At 43.1% G+C, this 20,055-nt stretch overlaps 1 protein-coding gene across 31 annotated transcripts in view; it reads right to left on the bottom strand.

Annotated features, from left to right (window-relative positions):
- MAPK8IP3 (mitogen-activated protein kinase 8 interacting protein 3) overlaps positions 1-20,055 on the bottom strand; it is a 76,523-nt gene that overhangs the window by 5,911 nt on the left and 50,557 nt on the right. For 11 of the 31 annotated variants that reach the window (XM_030284507.4, XM_030284511.4, XM_030284519.4 and 8 more), the window contains 19 exons: positions 17,721-17,778; positions 16,609-16,761; positions 15,257-15,338; positions 13,362-13,513; positions 12,719-12,775; positions 12,052-12,222; positions 10,503-10,629; positions 9,595-9,690; positions 8,237-8,398; positions 7,155-7,320; positions 6,537-6,722; positions 5,750-5,933; positions 4,853-4,972; positions 4,504-4,584; positions 3,752-3,819; positions 2,520-2,668; positions 1,619-1,790; positions 1,405-1,518; positions 140-178 (listed from right to left, as the gene is read on the bottom strand). In XM_030284507.4, the coding sequence (XP_030140367.1) occupies positions 140-178; positions 1,405-1,518; positions 1,619-1,790; positions 2,520-2,668; positions 3,752-3,819; positions 4,504-4,584; positions 4,853-4,972; positions 5,750-5,933; positions 6,537-6,722; positions 7,155-7,320; positions 8,237-8,398; positions 9,595-9,690; positions 10,503-10,629; positions 12,052-12,222; positions 12,719-12,775; positions 13,362-13,513; positions 15,257-15,338; positions 16,609-16,761; positions 17,721-17,778 (2,337 nt within the window). The remainder of the gene's footprint in view (positions 1-139; positions 179-1,404; positions 1,519-1,618; positions 1,791-2,519; positions 2,669-3,751; positions 3,820-4,503; positions 4,585-4,852; positions 4,973-5,749; positions 5,934-6,536; positions 6,723-7,154; positions 7,321-8,236; positions 8,399-9,594; positions 9,691-10,502; positions 10,630-12,051; positions 12,223-12,718; positions 12,776-13,361; positions 13,514-15,256; positions 15,339-16,608; positions 16,762-17,720; positions 17,779-20,055) is intronic. The other 20 variants (XM_030284512.4, XM_030284540.4, XM_030284515.4 and 17 more) reach the window with 8 other exon arrangements.

Below are 20,055 nucleotides of genomic sequence, written 5' to 3'. Positions count from 1 at the left end.
TAATGCAACTTAAAACAAGAGTGATGAGGAAAAATGGATGGAGAGAAGTTGAATGGCAGAATGGAAGGTAGGAGAATGACTACTTAGGGAGACGGGTGCAAAAGGAATGACAGCTGTGGAGGGGAGGCAACTGACTTACCCCGGAGCCCAAGGAGTTGGCCACGGTGGAGGACTACAGCTAGGTACAAGCAGGGAGTGAGAACACAGAGGGGCACAGGAAGCGACAGGTAGGATGGGAGAGAAGAAAAAGGTGATTACTGGGAGATCATCTGAGGGCAACAAAAATAGTATAAAGCCTAGAGAAACCACCACAGAAGCTCCTATTAGTTCATCCTAACACTGTTCTTGCTCACTTTGCTCGTACCATACAGGGACAGAGGTGGTATCTGAGGCAGGAGAGGGACCGTGTCACAAGGATCCACTGCTACATATTTAGTGAGATTTTCTTGTTTACCACATTTTTTACAGGAACACACAAAGATAAAGCAATTGGTTTTACAGCAGGGAAAAAGTTTAACTCAGAACAAGCATAGCAGCCGTAAGACAGAATGGGCTTCAGAAAGGAACTCACAAACAAGAAAAAAATTGCAATGCATGAACAGGACCATGTCACTGCCCTCCTGGTGTGAACCCCAGGCATACCCACTTCATTGCCCTCAGAGGAGACCATCCCAAGCCTGACTTCCAGGAGGATTACAAGATGTTTGTTCTTTTTGCACAATAGGTATTTGTTTCTCAGCTTTCCTGTGAGCATTGGTGAGGAAACATATATTTGGCTGCTTTCTGTTGAAAGCAATTGCAATCAGTCTCAAATCCTACTTCCCCATGGTGATCTGGTTAAGACCTTCAAAATAAGATACTGACAGGCAGGCTCAGAACAAGACTAGTAGGAGCTTCAACTAAACTTCCAGCTCCACAGAGTCACCTATTTACTTTTCCTGCTGGGTCCCCTCACCAGGCTGGATTTGGTGTAGGATACCTATTTCTACTTGACTGATAAAGCTGAGCCCTAAACTGAGTAAATGGAGCTTTTCTAAGCTCAGTTTTTGGAAAATACTGCTACGGAGACATTTAGATGACTAGGCCAAAGTGGAATTTCTAAACAGATTTTCCTGGTGACTTCTCATCCCATGACCTCCTTTTGGAGACTTACTACAATTCCCAAAGCTTTGTTTCTCCTGTTTCACAGTAGCTACAGAATCAGTTCACATCATTCTGCTCTGTCAAGATCCAGGGCTGCTCATACTCTGGGCTCCTCTCCCTGAAATGGCTATGATTAAAGGGTGTGAAATGTCAGGAAAGCATCGGTCTGCCTGAACCACCTGTCATGCTGCACAAATAACACCTAAAAGCTTATTTGTTTTTAGGGGGTATGCAAGAGTACTTTCAATAAATGTCACTTACTCTCAGTCAGGGGAATGGAGATGACAACACCGTTCCCGGTTCCCACCCAAAGGCGGTTGCCAGCAATGAGTAAGGCTGTGATCCGCACAAAGGAGAAACCCAGCTTTCCAGTGCCTAGGAAGCATGAATGAGAGTTGAGCAGTCAGGGATGACTTTGGGTAAGGTCCACTTTGGGCAAATTCTGCCTTGAGCTCAGTAAGCAACAGACCCTCACCTAGCATCTTGCTGACGTAAGGTTCAATGTCGACATCCTGCAAATGTTGATGGCTGTGGGCATGGTAGAGCCTCAGTGTGGAGTCCAGGCGGATGGAAACCCACACACCATCTCCAATCCATGCCAGTTGTCGCACCTGGCTCTCCCGACGAGGATGGGCATCAAAGGACTTCTAAAATACCAATGTGAGTTCACAGAAGTTTTGCCATTATCTTTACTCCACATATACATATACTCAATTTTCAACTGAGATCACTTGTTTGGATTCCAAAGATCTTGGAGAAGTTGTGTTAATGCCAGCTGATCCCAGCAGTTCATTACTGTACACAAAAAATCCTTTGCTCGAGCAGCTGTCTGGCAGCTTTGCAGAATTGATGGTCTTTTCCGACCACTTCAGGAGCAAGGGTCTTTAGACAGCAAGAGCTTTCAATGTACTTGACAGAAAAGGAAAAAACTCAACTCCAGGATAAATTTCAAGGATCAAACTGCTCTCGCTCACTTATGTGAACTTCAGATCCAGCACTTCTTCTCTCCTCAATCAGAATTATTTCAAGCATTCTCAGATTTGTACCAACACCACTGTACTGATTTTCACCCAAAACATTGTTTTCCCTTTAATGGGATCCTGGGGGCTTGCTAACTGTACTGTTACTTTGTGCCATAATGCCTAAAGATGGAAAAGCCTCAGATTATATGTGAAGAGTCACTGCAAAACAAATACCTATGTCTGGACAGTACACAGCCCCATATACTCCCTAGTAAAGACAAAGAAAATTGTCAGTTTGGACTTACTGATAGAATTATGCTCTGCAAAGGGAGGAAGGAACAAATAACCCCTGGCAGATTAAGAATAAATACAACACAAGTGTGTGCACGCATAGACATGTATGTGCTCTCTTACCTCAATCTGCATTGTCTTCGGCTGGATAACATGGATTTTGTTCTTGTAGCCACACCAGACTCTATCATAGACCACAGCCATGCAACGGATGGAGTGGTGAGTGTGGCCAAGATCCATCAGGTGGTAATTACTGAGATCCCACTGACCATCTGAGGAGAAAAACAAGTGTGGAAAGACACATCTCCTCCATGACATGAGAGCATACAACAGAATCCTCCATCTTAATATATATATATCTTGGTATACAGGCTTAGCTGATACTCAAATGCTTTGTTTGCTTATGTCTGTGACCTTCCTATGAATCCTGCTTTGGGCACAGCCTTACACTTATGAAACATGTAACGATGAAGTTTAGTTTGATGTCTGACAGCTCTCAAATCAGGCCAATTTAAACATCCTTTACTGCAATGAAGTGAACAGGCTTCTCTAACAAGTACAACAAAAGCAGTGAGAGAAAAGACATCTGAACAAGATTAGGCAGAAACTTAAAATGAAATGGGCCATACAGTCCTTGTGAGAAGGCTTCCTCACATGACAGACCTACAACATAATTTGCCCAAAGTGTTAAATCCAGGAAAAGGAATGAGATCTCCCTTCTCTCGCTCTTATTTTTAACTAACCAGGCAGATATTGTGTTCTTCACAGACAGGAAGCCTCTATGTCATGAAGCTTTATCATATTTCTGATGGGAACAATTTTGATGTGTCAATGGTCAGGCCTGAGCTCATGACAAAGGCTGAATCAAAATTTGAATTGCACAAACTCAGACATGTCTATTTTTCTGCTTGCTGAATGAACTGCTACTCAATTAATAACGAAGTTCTTTATATGCCAACATTAGGTATGGTTAGCAAATCCCCATGTTCTGTCAGATGTGAACACAGCTAAGACTACTCAAGCCATAGGGAAACAAAACCCACAGCAGCGAAGAGGACCAGAAATTGAATTTACTAAGTGTACTTAAAACAACTGCACAGCATATGTATTCCTAAAAGTGTCATGTTTACTCCACGTGTACTACACAGTACATACACATATTTTTTTTCAGAAAAATTCAGGAAGTGGTGTTAAGAGTACACCTGAGATGGTTTCGGATAGCAATTATAACAGCCATGTGTTTAAACTCGGAGTTTGTACCACAGCAGCCAGCAACTTTCTCACCTTGGAAGAGCATTTAATCCACTGCTACACTTCCAGCCAAATTTTGTTTTCTCTATTACACTGATTCTTACCTTCTCCTCGATGGAATATGGCTAGTGTTCCATCTGCCAGAGCAACTAGGACCCTCCCTTTCACATGCCTGAAATAAGGATAGTAAATATATGAAAAATGCAGTAGAAATGAGGGACTCAAAAACTCTTCCTGCCAACCACACACACCATCTTTACATAGTCTCCAGAATTCCCAGTCAGTTTAGCATTGCAGGAACATCCTGCAAGAGGTCACACCTCTTACCTTCACTGCAGTAAGATCACATCTGTAAGTTTTCTGTTGAGGGAATTCTTCTTCACAATACAAACACCATCAATTTCAACAAATTCCCCCTAATTTTCCTCTCAGTGAAATTTTGCCTTTCTTCTCCCCATTTACTTCCTCCTGATATTGCTAAACATGTATTCACTGAATCAGGTCAGGACCACAACTGAGCAGGAAAATGGGTTGGTATAAGGCTTTTCCATTACAAAAACCTTGGGAAACTTCTCTCACAAAACAACGCACTTAGGAAAGCAAAGAAAAAGTTGTGGTTGCCATATCCTTGGAAGTGTTCAAGGCTGGGAATGTGGATCAGGCTTGGAGCAACCTGGTCTAGTGGAAGGTATCCTTGCTCATAGCAGGGAATTGAAACAAGAGGATCTTTAAGGTCCGTTCCAACCCAAACCATTCTGTGATTCTGTAAGTCTACAACCAAGAGCTGCTAGCCCCCTCTAAAGCATCACTCAGGCCCTGAACCTTCTCCTTCAGGTCCCTTGGAACACACACTTACACCAGGCTCAGCACAGAGTCCTTCAGCTTTATTGAGTGCAGACACTTCTTCCAGCTGGACACAGCCGAGTGCACATAGAGCCTGTGAGAGAGGACAAATTTGGGACAGTTAGCAGCAAGGCCCCACACTTTCAGCCTGCCCAGGTTTGAGTCTTCCCTTTTGGTAGGAAAGGTGGAGGTGAGGTAAGAAAGTGATACTAAATCCCTGAGACTATGGTGAGCTGAGCAATGAAATGAGGAATGGAAATCTTCTCCAGAAACAAGCAGTGAACAAAAGGTGTGTGGACTTGAAAAACAGAGCCCAGAGCAGGGAAGTGACACAGAGATCTGCCAGCCCAAGGGGAACACACCAGCCATTCTGAGCTCCCAGCCACATGGTGGGGGCAGCACTGGTGCAGGTTCCAGCATCCCTGGTTGACTCCTGATCTGGCAGTGTTGTGCTGGGCTCCATCTTCAGCTGCCCATTCTCCCTGAAGAGGCAAAAGAACAGTGTTAGAGATTTAGCAGCAGTAGTGCACAGAATGCCCACCAAGGCCCACAGCCTGGCATTCACAGACAGGTATGGGCCCTTGAAGACACCAATTGCTTCCTCCTCTTTGGTAGTTTTCACCTGCAAATCTGCAATTTACAGTATTTCCTTTCTCCTCCCCTTATCAACAACAAGTATTTCAAATCTACAGAGCCTGAGTTTGGCAAGACTATTACACAAACAATAGTTTCTCTGTTCATTTCCAGCTTCAACAGAAACTACTTAGAACAACATCGGTATTCAGGAAGAATCTGTATCCAAGACTTCTACCCTATTCTTCAGGCCATCACATCAGCTTTGTTTGTCTTAAGAACTTTTTGAGTGGTGAATATGCTTTCTTGGTTACTTTTACAACACATCAGAGGTACTAGTATAATAAATCAATCATAATTTCTACACACATGTCAGTAAGCTCCTTCCATAAGAACATGAAGTGTACATGTACTGTGCAAGATCTGCCGTAACCGCAGGTCATAGTGAGAGGTCAAATATTTGTATTTTAACAGCTGATTCAGTCAGTTGCAGGCTGAGCTGCGTCTGTTTTCATTACATTTTTTTCATTCCCTGTTATCCCATCTGTAAAATTGCTTGGGCACAAAACTGATAGAAGTCTGACACTTTATCAGAAGATCAGGCTGCTTCTCTTATCACAAAGCTTATGAAAACAGAACTGATCAGTAATAGAACAGAACCATTACTCTGACCCCAGCTCACCTACCCATTGTGCCTGGGTGCCTGGGCTGGGACAGGGTCTGTGAACACGTGCTCGGTGAGGGGCCCAGGCCGGGCCTGTGTCAGCTCTGCCTCACTGGCACTGCTTTCCGGTACTTCCGTAGCCTCTGTTGCCTCCTCAGTAGACTGAGGCTGGTTGATCTTCCCATTGCAGACAGGAGCCACCTCACCTGGAGGACAATGAACAATGTGAGACATGCTGAAGAATCAGTTGGTGAGTTAACTATATAGGTATCAGGCTGTCAGTTCTTTAATTTATCTTTCCTTGCCAAATTCAATCAAGCCCTGAGCCTGTGCCACAGAGACAGCAGCTCATCAGGTATCTTCTGCCTGGAAGGGAAACAGACACTAGTTTAAAGTGAAGCATAATCTGTGACTAGCACAGCACAGGGCTTCAAGGCTGTCACTACAGTATGGAGTCAGCAAGGGCAGCACTATGATTTGCACGTGAGGTTAACTGGCTTCCCAACACTCAGGGAACAAAACGATCAGAAAAACAGCACCTGTAGCAGGACAAACATCTCACATGCCCAAAATACTCAGCTGTATGACTCCTGCAACCAGGCTGCAGCATGTGACTCAAGAGAAGAAAGGAGAGCTCTAAGAAGAAATGTACCAAAAGGGCCTCTGGTACTCCTATATTGTAGTAACACAATTCTGGAGGCCTCTGAAGTGCTTAACTTGGGGACATGAAGATGTGGCTGTAACACCATGAGCTTGTACAGGATTAGCTGTAATTGATACGTCACTACGTTTTACATCCCAAAACTTACTCTGTCCCTTGTCCAGAACAGGTGTATCCCCACGCGAGGAACAGTTGCTTCGTGGCACATTGCAGCGGGTTGCACAGCCCACCAGTGTGATCCCTGCCAAGACACCATCTGCCCCGGCTGACTCTTCAGGATTCACATCCCCCTCCAGGAAGATCTCACCTGGAGGATAGTCACTCTCACTGGCCGCTGAAGGCAAAGAACAGGTTCGCATGTAAATCAAACAATCACTGCTAATTTAATGTACTCCTGAAGTCACCCTAATGATGGGAGATTCTGATGCTTCAGGGCTCACCACCCTGGGGAAACACCACACCATCCATCACCAGCCTGATCCACAGCAGATCCCCTCATCCCTAGTACCAGTATCCAAGGCAGGTACAGAGCTCTTCCATGCCCAACAAGGCTCACTCCTGCTTCCAAAAAACACCCTTTGTGTACCAAAGGAATGACTTACTGAACAGGGAGGGATCTCCACAGAAAGGCAAGATCTGGATTATGATTTTGGGGAACAATTACAGAACACAACAAAGCCCAGGGGTTAGCTCCCAAGTGAGGATGTCTATTACTCCTCAGTGGGGCAGGTGACCCTGTGCAGACCCCAGCCTGGGCTGCACTCACCAGGGATGCTGGAGATGCAGAGCACGTGAGCGTTGCAGACAGTGAATTGGTCCACCACTGTGCCAGGCTGGTTGGCATCAATTATCACGACTTTACTGGTTGACAGCGTGCTAGTGAGGATCCAGACACGGCTGGATGTGGCATCCACCTCATGGAGCTCCTTTGCCTTCGGGACAGCAGACACGCATGGGCATGATCAGCACTTCTCTTGGATCAACCTGAGCTTAACAGTGCTTGGCAACATTTACACATGGTGTAATTTATTTTAAATTACATATGCTATTCTACAGTAGAACTATAGAAGAAATTTTTCTTTTCTATATTGTTGTCTAATCAGTTATATTTTTATTTTTATTAATTTGATTCCATTCAAGTTGCTGCACTAGTTTCCAGAGCATGGGCCAAATAGCCTGTCTGATTCCTTAGGGCAAGAGCAATTTGGCCACTAATTTTTCTGTTGAGATATCTGACAAATGTATCACTGAATATTCAGTTATCTAGAATGCCATGAGTCTGGGATACACCCAACTAATCAGCTAAAGCAAGCTGGTCTCGATAGAGTATAAGGCAGCAGTATAAGGTGTGGAGAAAAACTCTACAAACAAGACGCATACAATATTCTATGATTATCTGCAAATTACAGTTTGGTTCTTTGAACAGGAAAAAAAACAAAAAATCCCTTAAGACTACCAAAAACCAGAACTGGATTAAATCTCAAGAGGCCCAAAGGGACTCACAGACTGTGTTCTTTTAACAAAGCTTTGCCTGAATGTATTTACTAATTTACAATGATGAGGGCTATATAATCTTCCTAGCAACCTCAATCAGGCACTTAATTGCCCTTATTATTAGGATTTTATTCAAAATTCCAAACATTTCAAATGTAAAAGTTGGAAAACTTTATACTGGATGATTTATCCCAAACCACACCAAAGTTACAGAAGAGCCAGCACACCACAGCACTGTCCCACAAGTACAAGAGCATTTTATGGCATAGTACAAAGATACTGAGAGAAGGGGTGTAGTAGGGATGAAATTACAAAAAAATATTGGAAGGAAAAAAATCCACTTTGTTTTCTGACCTTTTTTTTCTCAGGAGATGTATGGTTACTTTTGTTGCTCTCGCCTTCCACTTCCCTGTCACAGGTGAGGGGATCGTGCCCAGGATCTAGTTTCTGCCCATTCCCAGGCTCCTGTTCCAAAGGTCTCCATCCTGAGAGATTTACTCCAGCTGCACACCACAGCTAAGAAACAGAAGCAGGAATCTGAACTAAGAATTCTGCAGGCTCTGTGGTCGCTTTGAATTTAAGCGCCTTTGTGGAGAACTGTCAAATGTCAAACATCTAAAACATTTAGCTGGAAACACCAGATCTTGATGATTTCTACTAGAAGATATCTGAATTGATGGAGGTAAGGCTCTACACAGCAACATCACTGCTTTTCAGTCACTGTAGCAAAGCCAGCCAGGATATGGCAGATGTTTAATGTGTTCAAACTGACAGAAGACAGATTAAATGAGATATTAGAAGGAGATTCTTCCCTGTGAGGGTGAGGTTGTCCAGAGAAGCCTGTGGCTGTCCCATCTCTGGAAGTGTGGAAAAACAGTCTGCTGGTTTAGCTCCCAAATAAGCAGTTTTCTGAAAATCAAACCCAGCTAACCTCCTATGAATTATTTCCAGGGAGCTTTTTAAGAGAATGCCTGGAAAGGGACTACAGAAATACTAGATTTATCCAAAACCTTAAAGGAAAGATGCTGCACAGAACATTATCTAAAGATCACACCCAGAACCTTGTAGAAACAGCAACATAAACATCTTCTTACAATTTAACCATCAGGATGACTTCTAAAAATAATTTCTGAATGAAGTAATGACAAACAGGCAATTTCAAAACAAGCAATTCCAGCAGGTAAGTCTGCCACCTACACAGATAACCACTTATGCCCAACTGCAATTCTACTCAAAACATTCTAGTATTAATAGACATGGCTTCACAAAAATCTACTCCAGATAATACTGGCCTGTTACCAGTGAATTCTGGTCAACAGTAGAATCTAAGGAGTGATGAAATGTGTTTTTACTTTCACTTGGTCATTTTCATGAATTTTATATCAATTTTCATTACACCCTGAGAGGTCTTATCAAAAGCATTAGAAGCATAAAATGTTGCTCTTGTTGATGAATTGTCTCAAGAAAGCAGAAGATGTCAGGGAGCAGCAGGGGACCTAGCAACCCAAACCAGCTGAGAATTTTGTCCTAAAATACTTTTTCCTACATTCACTACAAACCACCATACAAAAAAAGGAAGTGGAAGATAGAATTTGGAATATATAATGTCAAAAGATTAGAGATTGTTGTAAAAACGCCAGGTTTATTGACCGAAATCCTCTGCTTATTTCATGTCCCTTTTCTGGACTGCATTGTAAACAGAAACAACGTACCTTCATAGTTGGGTCCTTCTCTACTAGTGGGCGACAATATACAGGCACAGGGACATTTTTCATACGAGTGTCTTCCTGACCACCATTGGGACTCAGCTAGGGGTAGAGAAGACAAAAAGACAGTATAAAGCTGCAAACGCCGGGATATAGCAAGAGAGATGGAATCAGCATGACAGAACCAACCAGAGGTGGCTGCTGCTGAGGCTTCCTATCACATCTTGTGTGAAACAGAGTCCTTAAGGGGAGAGGAGCAGCACACCCAACAGACCATCTCACAATCGTTAGTGCCCCAGTGATGGCCAACAAAGGCTATACATTGCCCTGCTGGCAGAGAAAGGATGCTCCCTGCAAAGAGTCAGGACACTAGCATTCCCTTCCATCATGACAGCTGGACTTGATGATCTTAAAGGTCTTTTCCAAACTTAATGACTCTATGGTCTGAAACCTCCAAGCCATCCTGCCAGGCTTCTCCTTTTCAGGAGGTCTCCGACCAGTTAAATGTGTCTGTCACAAGCCAACAAATGAGGCTGATGTTTTTTGATTTTGTGTTACTGATGGGAAGAAGTGGGCATAAACTGCATTTCTTTTTCATACTAAATAACTGTTAAAGTTCTCAAAGTATAAATGAAATAACTAATGTTCCAGCCCAATTATAACAAAGGATTTTTTTTTTAAAAGAACTGGACTCTGGTTTAGGGTACTTTTCAATTTCAGTACTTTCATGCAGAGCAATGTCCCTCCATTGACTTTGGTGGAGATATACAGAACATTAATTTGGTCTGTGCATACAATTATCATACAAACAAAACATGCACATGGTACCTCTAAATTAAATAGTTAATGACTAAGGTACTCAGTTAATGAGTAAAGTCACCTTCCACTCAGCCTGTCCAGAGCATGGTCCTTACCTGCTTGTACTTGGCTGGGAGGCTCCAGCCACAGGCCTGCAACCGCCCATCATCATTCCGCACGTGCTCCCGGACCTGCCGGTACTGCTCTCGCTTCTGCTCACGGCGTGCCGAGGACGTGCAGTCACTGAGGAGAGAAGCACAGCATCACCCACCTGATGGTTAAGAGAGGAGCTGAGGGTGAAGGGAGTGTGGCCAGTATCAGGGAGGGCATACACAGCAAACCAAATCCAGCTGTGAAAAGAGATGTAGGGAGCCAGAGACAGAAAAACTCCATTGAGAAGCAGACACAGGCAGTTCTGACCTGTCACCTGAGCAAGTCATTGTCATCACCTCTTTATGATGTTCCAAGAGCCCTTCAGAAACAGAGAATAATCCTTCTCTAAAACCTAACTAGGAGATCTCACCAATTTTTGCTAAGCTGTTACAATTTACAAATCTAATGTCTCCATCAGGAAGGCACTTTCAGTTCTTTCTCTCCTCATTATAGTCAACTATAGATTTTTCTGTCCATTTTTAAGCTTTGTCTGCAGACAAGGAAAATGTGCAGTAACTTCTGGGTCCAACATAACAACTCCAGATTTACACTGGCAAAGGTTAAACCAAAAATTGATGCATGAGTTTTTAGACATGTTTTAACATAAACAAATGCTGTTTGTCAGCTCTAGCTCTCAAAAGGTTTTTAAGGTATCATTCTGGGGTACAAGCAACATCAGCAGAAAAATTTAATCCTGTGGGCACCCCCATTATGTAAAACACTGCTGAGAAGTACTCGGACACCACAGCATGACTGTGAGATGTCGTCAGAGAAAAAGACGGAATAAGGGCAGTGGGTATCTAAAAAGTTTAAATTTACCCTTCTACAAGATCCAGTGTCTTTTCAACAAATCCTTTTTATTGTAGAAGTTATTCTACTTTACCGCCACATTCTCCAAAGTCCTTCCACAAAAACACACCCCATGTGAAACCAAACAACCTTTGCAATGGCAGAACACATTATGAAGTCATGTAAATCACTGAAGAGTTTTCTCCCTTCATGTCAGCAACACAAAGAATTTGGGTAAGACTATAGTAGCAATACCCAGAGGCTCATTTTTAGCATGGTTAAGATTAAAACCAAGTACTGGAACTTAAATGTGCTGTGGAGAGAACTTTTATCTTCACTTAAACCCCTTGTTAAAAGGATTGTGCAGACATTTCATCCCTTTGTCCTGATGCTGCCATCACACTCCACCACAAAAACCCTCCTTCATTCCATCCCGGTCTGCAAATATAAGTGCAGAACTAAAGTGAGGCCACCTTGAGCTCCTGTGGTCCCTGCTGAGATGATCCATCATGACCTGAAAAGACATGGATACTGTGTATTTGGGAGGACAAGGTTTGCTGAACCCAACTGATGAGTGAAAGCTCAGGAGGATAAACCACAGAGAACAGAGACATACTAACATAACACAGACTGTTTCCAAAGTGGAAAACAGCTTATTTCAAACTGATGTTATTCAGGAGAGCTGCCGGGGAGCCTGGCTTGGCACACAACCCTGCAACTCACTCGTCAGGGAAGAACTCGAGGGTGCGGCTGCCAGAGGAGATCTGACACATGGTGTGGCTGCGCCGCTGGCTGAACCCCGCCGTGGTGGGAGACTTGTAGTGAATATTCAGAGAGGGGTAGGTCCTCTTTGCTGGTGGAGGACTGGAGGAAGAGCTGAACAGACGGCTGAAGCTAGGGACAGAAAAAGGGTAACAAGTAAGAGAAAAGGTGCCTGAGGAGACAGGCCCCATAGATACACAAAAGGGGAAGCAAGAGATTGGGATCAAAGGCTGTAAGCCTGTAACAAAAACTGCTCTACTTCACACCCAGACCTACATCCTTGGTTTGATTGGCATAAGATGTTTTTAGCTTCCAGAAATAGGCACCTCCTGAAAACAGCCCTTTATTACAACTGACTGTGAGTATGCCCTCCTAAATCAGGACAGAAGTATGCAAGTTTCCATTCCAGGATACTCATTAATTTTTTCAGCTTGTGAAACAAAATCAATGTGCATGGTCAGATCTGATTCTAACTTCACTAAGGACAAAGGAAGCCCTTGAAGGCAAAAGGGTTAAGCCAACAACACTTCTATATGACAGTAATGTCAGTCTACTAAGTTGTTGTCTGAAGTAGAAATGGCAAGACTCCTCATTTTCTTAATCTTGCATGAACCACCAAACAACTTACAACTGCCAAATGGTGGATTTCTTCTTCTCCTGCACGGATGGGTGCTCACGGGAAGCTCTATGGACAAACACAGCAGAACCAAGTTAATTTCTGCATCTCTGCCAAGCATCAGGTCATTTCCATCAAGAAGGCCATGTTGAAAGTCAGAATTCATTCTGACGTGTTTCAAAAGACACCAGGGAAAGGGACATGCCACGGTCTTCAATGCAAGCATACCCAATCACTTCAAGTATCAAGGCTGATGTAAAAGGCAAGTAAGTGTGTTTAATGTGATTACCAACTCTCTGTCTGCCACAGACAGTGTGGGAACTACAGAACCTAGCATTAGAGTCACTTCAAGCCTTTAGAGCTCATCAATCAGAAGGAATACTCCTCCCTAGAGCTTCTCCCAGATTAATAAGCACACAAGAAACAAGCAAGACAAACAACTGTCCAGTGTCTCCAAATAATGGCAGCAACATGATATTTGCAGCGGAGGTTCAGGAACAAGAGAGAAAGAATTGGTGTTAGGAGCGATGCATCTAGAGTCTGGAAAACTCCCAGTACTTCTCAAACCTGTGTTGGTAAGGGTTGCATTGACCACAGGGTAAAACATGAATAGGTTCTGTCCTAAACAGGAATGTTACCCAACATCCAGCCTCACCTGATCATCTCTGTCCACCTGACAGCCTCTTGGAGCTCCATCAGCCTCTCCTTGTACTGGTTGCGCTCCATCAGGACCCGGGCCATCTCCACACGGGTGAAGCGTCGGCGCTGGGCAATGGGAATGTTGTCCTGCAGAGGGGAGGAGCACTGCTTCAGCCAACAAAAGATGGAATGGGATTGAGGTTAGTACCGGGCAAGTCAGGGGACAGACACATATTTGTTAGTTCTTCTCCTACCATGTTTGATTTCACCCCTATTTCCCCATATGAGGAACTAATTCAGATAGTGAGCGCCAAACTATGGCCATAGACCTCTGGGTGTTCAGCAAACACACAGAAACAAGAATGAGAATCACCACCAACTTGCACATGTAGACCTCACATACACAGACCCCAGTGTGGGACTGTTGTCAGCAAGGTGGTTTGATAGTCTGCAAGGAATGGTAAGAATTCACAGTGGTCTGTTGGTCCAGAAATTTGGAAACCAAAGATTTAATTCAGTAGGAAAGCCAGTCACAAGCAGCAGGTAGCACCACATAATGCCACCTGCCCCCTCAGGAGGACTGCAAGGAGATGTTCTGTTAGTACAGATAGTAAAGTAGGATACAGAGAACTAAGGAAACGCCTTTTCCTCTTTGGTGACATAAAATGACCTTCCAATGAGGGCATAGGCAGCTTTGGGTTGGAAACAAAATGAGTGAAAGTCTGTTTTGTCTCTTTGAAGAGTGGAAAATGAGAACAACATGACTAAAAAAATATCTGCCCAAAATAAAGACTGCAAGGGTTTTGGGAACTCCTTACTAGGAGGTGGCACAGGGTTGTGCTAGACTGTGGCAATTCCCAAACTCAGCCTGGCTGGTAAGTGCTGCTGAGAGCTGGAACAGCACAAATTGACCGAGTCCCTCTATAGCTTCCCTGGACTTTGAACCAAATCTGTACGATTAGTCAAAACAAGAACTATATAAACAAAAAGGAATTTATCACTTATGTTTTAGATTATAAAAGAAACCAGACCTCTCCTGTCCATCCAGCTGAAAACAAATCAACTCTCTTCAGCAGCTCATGAGCACAACTTGAAAATGTTCCCATCTATCTAAATTCTCAACAAATTAAATTCACTCCAAGTAAGTCAAGAGATCTAGGCTAAAACCAAACCAGCTCTGTTACGTTGTGTAAGTGTAAGAAAGAAAACAGTAACATGACATAAACAAATGTATTGAATTCCCTGTCCTAGCAGGGACACTTACAAGGAAAATCTTGTTACTGCTTGATATGCCTTTTTTTTTTCAGCTACAGTTGGTCTTTGTTGAACAGCCTCTATGCCAGCCAAAACAGTTTCAAGAGCTGTCCTATAAGAACAGCCCAAGAGCCTTCTCTGCCCGTATGGTGTAACAGGCAATACTGGCTTATGGAAAAGTATCAACAAGAAAAACGCAGCACTAAGACATGGTGGTAATCACTGTTGCAAAGCTGGCTGTGTAAACTGGATTTCACTGCATGGTGTCCTCACAGCTACATCTTCACTGCGTACAGGGGGACAGGCTCTTCTGGAGAAGCCTGACAGTCATAACACCATGAGAGAATCCCCACTGTACATTAGATTTTAATTCTAAATTAGGATGGTATTGAGCAGGGCAGTGCTCTAGCATCCAGCTGCAGAAACTTCATCCTGTACAGTGGTACTGCCACTGGGTTAGCTGCTCTTCTGTGCCAGATTCTGGTTTGAAAGTTGTATAAAGGGATTTCATGCTCATCACCCACAACCCATTCACCACCCTTGCCCTTATTGCTAACGAAGGCACATCAATCTGCATCTTACAATTCATATACATGAAGCAATACAGGTAAGTAAATCAACCCCTTTCCCCACAGGCATTTTAGTAATGTCATATACCAATTCTGTACAGAGATAGCTGCTTACATCCTCCACCTCCTCTTTGGGCTCTCGACGGGCAACAATTGCTTCAGATTTCACTCTAGGAAACAGGAAGAAAGGGATCAAAACAGCACATGACACCATGGCTGGCTTTGCGAAGAGAACCAGCTATGGGAAGTTTAGCTGCATGCATCACCATGTGTACCAAGTGTACAAATGCTGAGATGCTTCTCTGGCATTTTCCCTCCCTCTTCCAGCACATTACTCTGAACAGCTTCACTGACCTCACCCCTTTTCTTTCAAACATTTGTTGTGAGCACCAAAATACTGACTACTGGAAGAATCCAGCCAGTTTCTGTTTCTGAACCAGCATCTGCATTCAAATATTTGATGAGAACTGAGGCATTTTCAACAGGGAAAATGCTGGCTTAAATGCTTCTGCTGGACTGCTTCTGGTTTCAGTAGATTCTCTGATTCTTTGTGATTCAATACAGTGAAAAAAGCCCCTAACGTGAACAGTTTGCCAAAATGGTAAAGAACACCAAACTCTGAAAAAAAATACTGGAAATATTTAAGTGAGGCATTACAAAAGGCACTTTAAAAAATCTCCCTGCTTGCAAGACTACTTTCATTTCAGACATTCTGAACAATAAAGAGACCAGTCTGTGTTATTCTTGGTGATTTTGAGCTCAGACTACAGAACCTTCTAGATTCCAGCTGGAGAACAAATTCTGTCTTCTGCCCTGGGCACCTGCAGTCATGCACAGCCAGCCACAATGGAACTGTTCTACTCTGAGCTTCAGGAGGCAGCTTTGTGTGTATGGATGCAAAACCATCCCAGGCTCTGCTGAGCGATTAGGCTTGTTTCTCTGGTTTGAAAGGAAGATAAAAAGTGGCATGTTCCTGTATCAGACTTCAGAATCTCTTCTGCCTCTTCTTACTCTTCACATGAGCAATGAAACAATTACTGATATAAGCATTTAAATATTTCTTGTGTAACTCTGTATGAACTCTTTCAGTAAATGAATGGGCATTCACTTCTCTCAGAGCTATCCTGGCTACTAGGTGGATCAAGTTCTTGGAAGTTTCCTTCAAAACTACTGGTCTTGAAACTCCCTTTCTTTGGGTGGTTTTGGTTGTTATTCTTGGTTGGTTGGCTTTTAATCGCAAATTTACACCCTTAATTTTTCCACTCCAGGGAACCTGGATTTGAACTTGCTTCTTCAGAATCCTAATCCTGCCTTCCTGTGCTCTCTAAAGTGCCTTTGAATGCCAATGCTAATCCAAAGAAGTGAAACAGAATAAAACATAAGAGGTGGGTTGACCACTCTTCACTCCCAGTTCCTTGGGGCAGGGGCATAATCACTCACCTCTTTAGCTCCTCCTCCAGCTCCTTGACTCTGGTTTCTATTTTGGCTTTGGCCTGCTTTGTTGCTTCCAGTTCTCCCTTCAGCACCTCCTGCTCCCCAGACAGCTGGTCCACCTTGGCAATCAAATCATTCTTCACAATGTTCAAAGCATTTCTTAAAGGTGCGAAAGGGACAATAAGCAAAAATGCCCAGAACTAGCAGTTGTCCATAAAAGAGACCCTTAACTAAAGTCACAGACACTTGTAGGAGAGTTGAAACAAGTGTGTTTAACAATTCAGTCCAGCTATGACTCAAGGGAAATTAAACTCTGGGAAGATGGAGCTGCAGAAGAACAGAGAAGTTGCCATAATTGTTCAGGACGATGTTTGTCCATTCCTGTATCCTGACTAACAAACCAACCTCTCCTTCAGAAGATGGCAGAACACTGAAAAAGGCATGTGTAGAGCAACCTATCTATTTTTGACAGAATGGAAGTCTGAAATACACCTTTCAGAATTGCTGTCATCTGCAATTGAGGATAACTGCAGACGATGGCAACAGAAATATGCATTTCCAATCAGCTCCGAAACAGCTTAAATTTATAAAATCGGTAACTTCTCATCACAGTAGGTTCTCCAGCTCTCCCCTGCGAGTACTTGGCCTTCCTCTTCCCAGCTCCTCAACTTTAATAGCTGGTTTGCCAGCTTTTCTCAAAAACCAACTCTATTACATTCTCTGCTTCTCCTCCATCAACTACAAAATATTTAAGAACTCAACAGTGACAATTCTTTTTTTCCTAATAATAAACCTTGCAAATAAAACCTTATTATCAGCAACATCCTCACAGAGGCTCAGACCAACACATCAACTCCCATTAATTTAAAACTTGCAACTGATCTCAGATGGCATCAGGCCCTACTAGCACATGCCTAGAGGCTTTATCCAAGTGTCTGCAGAAAGGAAACAGCTAGGAAACAGCTCAGGAGAGCAATTCTTCTAAAAGTGAAGGAACAAGTATTCAGGACAACCAGTTAAATAAAAAAGTGAGGCAGGAGTTTTGGCCAAGACCTACTCCAAGGTGACATCTTGTAAATAACCAGGCAGGTAGGTCAGAGCATGCAACAGTTCCTTACTTGGTCTCCAGCAGCTGAGAGTTCTCCAACAGTAGATTGCCCACTTCTTTGCCCATTCCTGAAAAGAAAGGCCAGGCAGTTTTCACCTGCTCTCCCAGAAACATGCAGTTTTTGTGGCACAGCCTAACTTATGCTTGAGGAAAAGACATCACGTTTGTTAGGCTTCCCTAGATTCCTGTGTCCTGTGTGGAAAGTGGAGTGTCTCTACCTGAATGACCAAACAGCAAAGACACCAATGTGTCCTCTAGAGAGTCCAAACTCAGATCTAGCTTCTCATCCCAACCTTCATAGACCTCTTTGAGAGGGACAGAGGGGAAGTCAAGGCAGTAACTCCTGGTTCAGCCATGAGCTATTACAAACAATTTTTATCATTCCTCATACAGAATGAAGGTAGAGTTTATGGGTTTTTCACAGAGGATAGCAGAACACTGTCCAAGTTGCTGTCCTGCACACTAGTGATTTCCTTCCTTTCTTAGTATAAGCCAAAGTTTCTGTTTGCATGATTTGGGATCATGGTTGTGACGAGTTTTATGCACATGAAAGACTTCCCCATTATTGACCTTCTACTTGAGCAATTTTAATAGGACTGCAGATTGTCCCTTGCTATATCTAGCTCTAATAGCTTTCTCACAGATGTTTAAAATGTGAAGTCTCGGTTCTACCCACATTCAACATTACAGCAGACACTCTGCACTTGCGCATTCATGTAGAGCTGCAATCTGCAGACTGGTTTACAAGAACACTGACACACCTGGTGCTAAGAGTGAAGGTTGAATTCAGTATTTCATAAACCAATGAAATTTAGGGACCAAAAGCACATCTGGATTGTTTCCTGCTGCCAGGGACTTGCTGAGTCCCAGGGTCTTTGTCTTATAGTGAGGAACAGAGGACACCTGAGAGCTGAAGGCAGAGAGGCCTCTCCCTGTTGGAGGACAGTGCTGAGGGGTGCAGCTCATATCTCACCACAGGTCCCAGAGCATGAAGAAGTCTCCCCACAATCAGTATTTGTTCTGCCCTCTGAACTCTCTCTTCCTTCACAGCAAAGACATCAACAGTCTTCATGATACATCATTTGCTGAATAATTTGTATTTGCAGAAAACAAAAACAACACAAACTTGAATTAAATGGAAGTTAGAGGAACATGACAGCGTATGAGAAGTGAGAATACAGCAAAACACTCCAACACACAGATCCTCTTCCCACAGTTAAATGGGATGAATTTATGATGACAAAAGGAAATTCCCTGCAAGAATTAGTAAGAAGCAGCATTTTCATGGAACTTTTGAAAAATTAGTGGCAGATAATTAATCACTTTGATGTTTCAGGCCAATGTGTGTCCAAGAACATTCCAACAGCATAAAAGTGGGAAACACTAATTTCAATGCAAACTACAGTGTATTTTGGGTTGGTAAGGTGCAGGATCTAAGCCCTTGTTTTTTGTTGGTTTTTTGTTTTTTTTTTTTTTTTTTTTTTGTGACATGCCACATACTGGTCAGAAGACCCAGAAGTCCTCTCTTTACTGAATTTTTTTCTTACTTATTTTTAGTGATTCTACAAATAATCAATTAAATATTTAGCCTATAAGGCAGTACATTGGCAAAAGACCATTAAAGGAGCTAAAGAACACAGAGGGAAGAGCTCATTCTCATCTTATTTGGATTAGATCTTTTTCCTTCATATTCTTGAGTCATACATCCCTCTCTGTAGCTGTTTTTGTGAGAGAAAAATTCTGGAGAAAAGGGTGAGCCATCATGCCAGAACTAAAGGCCACACAGCATTCCATCAGTATCTTTCACCACAGCTTCTACTTGTGTGTGATGCAGTGACAGCTCAATGCCTTAACTATCTAGAGGTCAGAAAGGCTCCTCTAGGAAAAAAGAACAAAAGGAAGCCTCCCAGAGCCATGGAATCGCACCACAAGATCATCTTGCACAGGCTGTAATGGGACAGCTCTGCTCATGGGAAGAAAACTTTCAGTTTTCAATCCTTTGGGGTGTGGAACAAAGGGAGGTGAGGTCCGGGCAAAGCCCCGTCCAGCAGAGCACCTATTCCTCCCACAGCCAGGCAAAGAGTGAAGCATCAAAGTGGATAATCAACTACAATGAAACAGACCAGAATCCCCAAACCACCTCTACAGAGCAGCTGCATCCTGCTTCTTGGAGAGGTGCTGCCATCACCACAAAAAACCAAACCAAGGTGATGCAAGACATATGGATGGATGATGAGTGGATAAAAGGGGTGCAGAAAAAAAGAAAAAAGAAAAGAGAAAAGAGAAAAGAGAAAAGAGAAAAGAAAAAAGAGAAAAGAGAAAAGAGAGAAAAGAGAAAAGAGAGA

This window comes from Taeniopygia guttata, chromosome 14, assembly GCF_048771995.1.
Source record: "Taeniopygia guttata chromosome 14, bTaeGut7.mat, whole genome shotgun sequence".
Lineage (NCBI taxonomy): Eukaryota > Metazoa > Chordata > Aves > Passeriformes > Estrildidae > Taeniopygia > Taeniopygia guttata.
The sequence above is the reverse complement of the archived record's forward strand: the minus strand, read 5'-3'. Positions and strand labels throughout refer to the sequence as shown.